The sequence below is a fragment of the Epinephelus moara genome, chromosome 19 (assembly GCF_006386435.1).
Source record: "Epinephelus moara isolate mb chromosome 19, YSFRI_EMoa_1.0, whole genome shotgun sequence".
Lineage (NCBI taxonomy): Eukaryota > Metazoa > Chordata > Actinopteri > Perciformes > Serranidae > Epinephelus > Epinephelus moara.
The window spans coordinates 2,096,755-2,103,310 of record NC_065524.1 but is presented as its reverse complement, the minus strand read 5'-3'; the positions used below and the strand labels follow the sequence as shown (position 1 = coordinate 2,103,310).

Here is a 6,556-nt window from a genome sequence, read left to right as displayed (position 1 = left end):
TGTGTATCTCTATTCATGGTTATTCATTTGTGTGTGAGATAAATTAATCTGGCTTTGAAAATTGGAAATGTATGGATTTTGATTTTATGTCATTTCGTGTTTGTGTGAGAGAGGGAGTGCGTTTGTAAGCTCACGTGTATGATGTGGCTCTTTGTACTGCCACGGTAATTTTTGTGGCTCTTGGTCTCTGACTGGTTGGCCACCCCTGTGCTACACTGTTCTGTGCATTATTTGGGTAAATAAAATAGTTAAATTATTCATACCTCAGCCTACCATTTATTATGATCTAAGACTGTGGGGCATTTAAAAAAAAAAAGTAATTTCAGTGTGCCACCCTTCCACAGTCTGTGCCCCTAGCTTGCCACATTATATATTTTTTATTCATTGATACTTGAGCAACGTTTTTTGTAGGCTAGAATACCTTGGTAAGCGCTATTTTTGATGCATGCATGCATACGTATCTTTTTTGTTTGTTGACAGGGCGTACTCACACACACACACACACGCACACACACACACACACACACACACACTCATTCACCCCACGTACTCATTCATTCATCTATAAAACCCAGACCTTCAAGCAAGTACTCAACCAATGTAAGTAAACAAATCTGGACATTTAAATGAAGCGTGTTGAAGACTGTGCCTTTTAGGCGTCCCTTAAATGAAAGTCAAGACAAAAGTTGAAAAACACCTCTAAAGTTGACAGCACGTCACCGGATGGATATTGATTGTTGCTTGACTCATGTAATTGATAAAGTCACAGAACAAAGATCAGACGGCACAAAATAAAAATACAACAACAAACGGAGCTGTTGAAGCATGTATACAACGGACTTTTTTTGACGCGGCAATTAATTTGAACATTTGAATGGATGTTGTATGTTTTTGATGTCACGATTGATGCCTTTGTGTACTGCAATATTGTAGCGCAGATGCATAAAGCTAATATGCCTTTTGTTGAGCAGTAATGCAGTTCCTAGTACGTCAGTGTTTACAATGATGTGATAGGCTCCCAGGCGCACTGATATGGTGTAACAGAATAAGAGTTAGCTTGTGTGTGAGAGAGTTGTCTGTTGTCTGCTGTCTGCCGTACTGCATAGAGTTGAGCCCTCCTCCGTCTGTGCCTGGGAGCAGGGCTGCCCCTGACCAAATTGGGGCCCTAAGCGAAATTTTATTTGGAGGCCCCCATCCCAAATGTATCATAGGTACAAAATGACCGTACAACAATTTGCCATTTAACTTGACAACCTTTATTGGCAATAACAAATGTACTGTAGATACAGTAGTTTGGCTGTATGAGTCAAATAAAATAAAAAAATCAACCTGATATAAATAAATATTAAATAAAAATAACTTCAAACTGAAATAAATAAATAAACAAATCTGAGTCACAAATAGCCATCAATTACTCATCAAAAGAAAGTAACTTCCACCACCTCAATCCCCCACCCTTGATTAAACACTGAAAATAAAATAAAAGAGGGAGACAGGTTTTTCCTATTTAATCTTATTTTGTTATATTTCTCCCTCTCCCCTCTCTGGAGGCGTCCGATCTCCCTCAGCCCTCCGCCTCTCCCACCTTAATTAAACACTGAAAACAGAAATAAAATACAGAGACATTCTTTTCTATTTTCATCTTATTTAGCTATATTTCTCCCTCTCCCCTCTCTGGGAGCATCCGACCTCCCGGCCCCGCACATACCCCCGAGGCTCGGGTCTCCCCCTCCGTGGAGCACGCCCGCCCTCCCGTCCCCGCACATACTCCTGAGGCTCTTTTGGACGACATGTCGACAACTCTTCACCTGCTGCAGCTCTGCAAGTGCCTGCCAGCGCACCACTCTTATTGTTCAGATGTCGAGTGCTGTCAATCATTGCAGCGACGCATGGGCGGTCAGGTCTCTTCTCTCCTTCCTCGAGCTGATTCTACGCGCGCCTCACGGTAGCGCATGTGCGCATCCATTGCGCATATGCGCAAATGCGTCCCCTCGCACAAAATGTGGCCCCCCATGGAAGATGAGGCCCTACGCACAGCGCGTGTTCTGCGTTTAGGGAGGGGCGGCCCTGCCTGGGAGACACCTAAGACAGCCTGCCTTGGCCTGAAATGCTAAGAAAGATTGTACAAAGTCAAACACTGTGTTGGTGAGTGTTGTACCTGCCTTGAAGAAGTGCTCAGTAAACCGTTGAACTGAATTCCCTTGTCGTGACAATTCTTCCCTGCCTCCACTGATGATAAAGAGTTTTAAGATCATGACAACTGGTATCGGAAGTGGGATATCCATAAATGAACTGTAGCATTCCACCAACGAAAATTCCATCGGATCACTCTGAGGTGTCTGGTAGCATTAGCCTGCTACGCTAGCAGTTGGCTCACGCAGGTAGCCACTAGCTAAGTGACGGCCCAGTGTGCACCAGCAGAGCACCGAGAGCTCAAGTCTGCCGCAAAATGAGGCAAATCCAAGTAATAAAGTCATTCTGTGTCCCCTAGTCTCCCCACGAATCCTCCACAATAAGTTGAAAGTGAGAAACAGACTTTTAACTGCACACGAGAAAAAACAAAACAAAGAACACACGGCACAGCAGTGGCATTAAAGGAGCATTCCCCCTCATCAAGTGTTTACTGTGCGGCATTAAAGGAGCAATCCCCTCATCAAGTCGCTTGCTGTGTGACATTAAAGGAGCAATCCCCTCATCAAGTCGCTTGCTATGTAACAGTAAAGGAACATTCCCCTCAAAAATAAAAAATAAAAAAAATAAATAAAAAGAAAGAAAGAAGAAAAAAAGAAGGAAGATTAAGCAGAATGGATGAAAGGCAAGCAAGCCAAGGAGCAACTGGAGGGCAAGCCTCAGCTGATGCTAGTTTGGAACAGCCTCCTGGATGAATACAAGTCCTCCTAGAAAACCAGGCCAAACAGCTGCTGCAATTGCTATCTCCAACCTTGGGCCAATTGCAGGAAGCTTCAAAAAGCATCCAGGAATTAAAGCCACAAGGAGGCAGCTTGGACAGTCATCCTCGCTGCTTTTCCCAACTCATCCACACCCAGCTTAGCCACACCTCTTCAGAGTGATGACCCACAAAGAGCCTCTGTTGTGGGCCTGCCCTCTGGGACAGCCAGGGGAGCACCAGACTTCACTCCTGAGTTGGATGTAATTCGTCGACGCACCCTCAGCTCAGCTCCACCTAAGTATTGGCATCCAGGAAGTTCTGTCATAGGGACGTCTGAGCAAATTGACCTGAACCACTCTACAGCTGAGACAGCTAGATCTAGGTTGGCTGAACACACCTTGGCTGAACCTGTAGTCCGGCGACATCATAACCCCAGAAGGAGTGAACCCACCCAACCTGGCCCAGGCGTGCCTTTCCCTGGGTATAACTCTCATGCTTATGGCCCCCATGGAAACTCAGACGACATCCTGGACAACAGTAATCTACGTCAGGATGGCCCTGGCATCTCCCAGGTTACTTCCCACTTTTCCTCTGCATCTTGTTGCTCTAGCACCAAACTCCTGCCAACATTTGATGGGAAAGAGGACTGGGCTGCTTTCTTCATTCCCTTTGAGAGAATCGCTCAGAGCCAGCAATGGACTAGCGCTGAGAGGGTGGATAGATTACATGAGCGGCTAAAGGGGCCAGCTATCCGCTTTGTCTGCTCTCTCCCAGAATATGTTCGGGAAGACTACACCCTACTCATTGAACAGCTGACTCAACGTTACAACCAAATTGAACCACCAAGCACTGCCAGACGTCAACTGAGCGAGCTTCGCCAGGCTAAGGAGTCAACTGTTGAGTTTGCTTAAGAGGTCCGCCGTCTTGTCACTCTAGCCTACCCTGGTATTGACTTGGGGTTGCAGGACCAGTTTGCAGCAGATGCCTTCTTGAAGGGGGTTCGCAATCAGCGGGTCGCTTATGAGGTCATGAATAAGGACCTCATCACCTTGTCAGAGGCTTTAAAATTGGTTGAGGCCCATGAGCATAACTACAGAGCGACTCTGGGTCGTGATTCTGATGGGAGAGCAAGAGTTCGTCGCATATCATGGGCTGATGACAACAAAGAGGTGGACATTAACTCTTCCCCAGCACCTCAAAGGCAGCGGGAGGGGGGCACACTCGCAGATGAACTGAAACAGCTCAGAGACCAAGTTGGATGTCTGCAGCTTGCTGTGGAGACACTGGCACTGAAACAACCGTTAACTGAAACAACCCAGCCAGACAAAACGGAACAGCACTGAGGGAGATCCCCCACCCGTGCACCCAGTGGTGCCAGCCAACATGGTAGATTTTGCTCCCCTAGCCCCTCCCCCAGCACCAAGGGTGCTCCCTACCTCTGTGGAGAGACCGGTCACTTTAAAAGAGACTGTTCCAGATCCCCCAGCCCCAAGGTACAGGGAAACTAGAACTGGCCAGGTCCGATGGCCGGGGCCTGGCCAACTGTCACCATGGCCATGAAAAAGTTTCACCAGAGCCGGCTAAAACTGAAGACACACCTGTTATCAATGTAGGCAGAGCAACCGGCGAGGGATGTAGCATATATCTCCCTGTCCGTCTTAACCAGTTAGATATACAGTGTGTCGTTGATACTGGACACACTGTCATGTCATGTTAAGTGTTTCAGCAACTTGGTTTGAGCAGCCCAGACAATGGCAAACGAGCTGTCTTAAAAAATGCAGAACAAGGAAAAGTAATGGGGCTTGCAAAAGGTTATGATGTGACCTTGGAAGTAGGCAGCAAGAGTGTAACATGTAACGTGTATGTGGCCCCTATTCAGGACTCTCTCCTCATGGGACTTGACTTCATGTTGCAAAATGATGTCACTATCCAGAAAGGATGTAATGTTTACATAGACGGCGAGCCATTACCAAGTTACTTAGCTGGAAGAGACGTCAAGGCTTATGCTGTTTCTAGGGTGCTGGTCACAGAGCCATCCATCCTTCCTCCACAAAGTGAGTGTGACATCTGGGGAACTGTTGAAAATCCACAGCCAGGGCGCACAGCTGTCCTAGACCAACAGGACTTGCTGATGGTGTATCGTCAGGCAGTGTGCTAGTGGAAATGAACCAGAGGGTACCCATCAGAGTGTGTAACCTGTCGTCTTCCAGCACTAAACTGCTCCAAGGCACTTGCCTGGGAATACTCATCGAAACAGAGCCCCTTCCCATGGAGAATTCTGCAGCTTCTGAGGAAGTTCAGCCCCCACTGTCTCAATCACCGCACCTACCTGAAAACTGTGAGCGGCAGGAAATGGGCCCTGCATCCCCTGATGTTTTGTCTGCACAGCCAGAACCAGAGAAAGACTTTTCAGATGCCCAGTCCGACCCGTCGGTGTCAGAGGGAGCTCCACTGTTGCAAGAGGTACGCTATCTTAAGCCTGTATGTGTCTCAGATCTGCCTGAGCACCTGGGAGAGCTCTTCACATCGGCAAGTGAGGGATTAAATGAACAACAAGACGCTTTTCTACACCTGCTCTGGAGATATCAGTCTTTGCAGCTAGTGATGAAGATTTGGGCTACTTTAGCACTGTCAAACATTACATCAATACAGGAGACGCCTGCCCTGTCAGACAGCCACTGCGCCGCACTCCACTCGGATTCCAAGCTGAGGAGGAAAAACACCTCAACAAAATACTGGAGGCTGGTGTTATTGTCCCCTCAACCTCTGCATGGGCGTTTCTGGTGGTACTCGTCCAGAAAAAGGATGGTGGAGTAAGATGGTGTATCGACTACCGGAAGCTCAATGAACTGACTGTAAGGGATGCCTACCCCCTCCCCAAAATTGAGGAGTGCCTGGACACCCTTAGTGGAGCTACAGTTTTCTCGACTCTTGATCTCCAAAGTGGGTATTGGCAAATTGAAGTCAATGAACAGGACAGCTGCAAGACAGCCTTAATCACTAAATATGGGCTGTATGAGTATTCCAAAATGCCCTTCGGCTTATGCAACGCACCAAGCACCTTTCAGCGGGCCATGGAAGTGGTGCTGAGAGGACTACAGTGGCAGACTCTCCTCATATATCTGGATGACGTGATCGTCTTGGGCAAGAATGTGGAGGATAGTCTCAACAACCTGGCCACAGTCTTTGAGCGCATGAGTCAGTTTGGGCTGAAGCTTAAACCATCCAAATGCCACCTTCTCAAGGATGAAGTGCTTTTTCTGAGCCATGTAGTGAGTGGCCAAGGCATCAGCCCCAACCCTGAGCTCATTAACAGCGTCAAGGATTGAAGCCCACCCACGAAGCTGGAAGAGTTACAAGCATTCCTGGGGCTTTGTAACTATTACCATCGCTTCGTTCCAGCATTCTCCCAGATCAGCAGGCCCCTACATGAGCTCAAGTGGGGAGTGGGTTCAAATGGGGAGAGTCTCAGCAACGAGCCTTCACTGAACTTAAGGACAGACTGACCTCGGCACCCATATTGTCTTACCCCACATCTGATGGTCAGTTTCTCTTGGACACAGATGCCTCAAACTACTGCATAGGGGCTGTGCTGGCTCAGATTCAAGAAGGGGAGGAGAAGGTCATAGCTTACAGTAGCTCACATCTCCAAAGCACACACCAGCG

General features: G+C 47.7%; 1 protein-coding gene across 1 annotated transcript in view; it reads left to right on the top strand.

Annotated features, from left to right (window-relative positions):
- LOC126407094 (uncharacterized) overlaps positions 1–6,556 on the top strand; it is a 103,068-nt gene that overhangs the window by 40,499 nt on the left and 56,013 nt on the right. Inside the window, 5 exon segments of the mRNA XM_050071777.1 lie at positions 3,067–3,712; positions 3,827–4,143; positions 4,770–4,944; positions 5,037–5,423; positions 5,543–6,088. Of these exon segments, the coding sequence (XP_049927734.1) occupies positions 3,067–3,712; positions 3,827–4,143; positions 4,770–4,944; positions 5,037–5,423; positions 5,543–6,088 (2,071 nt within the window).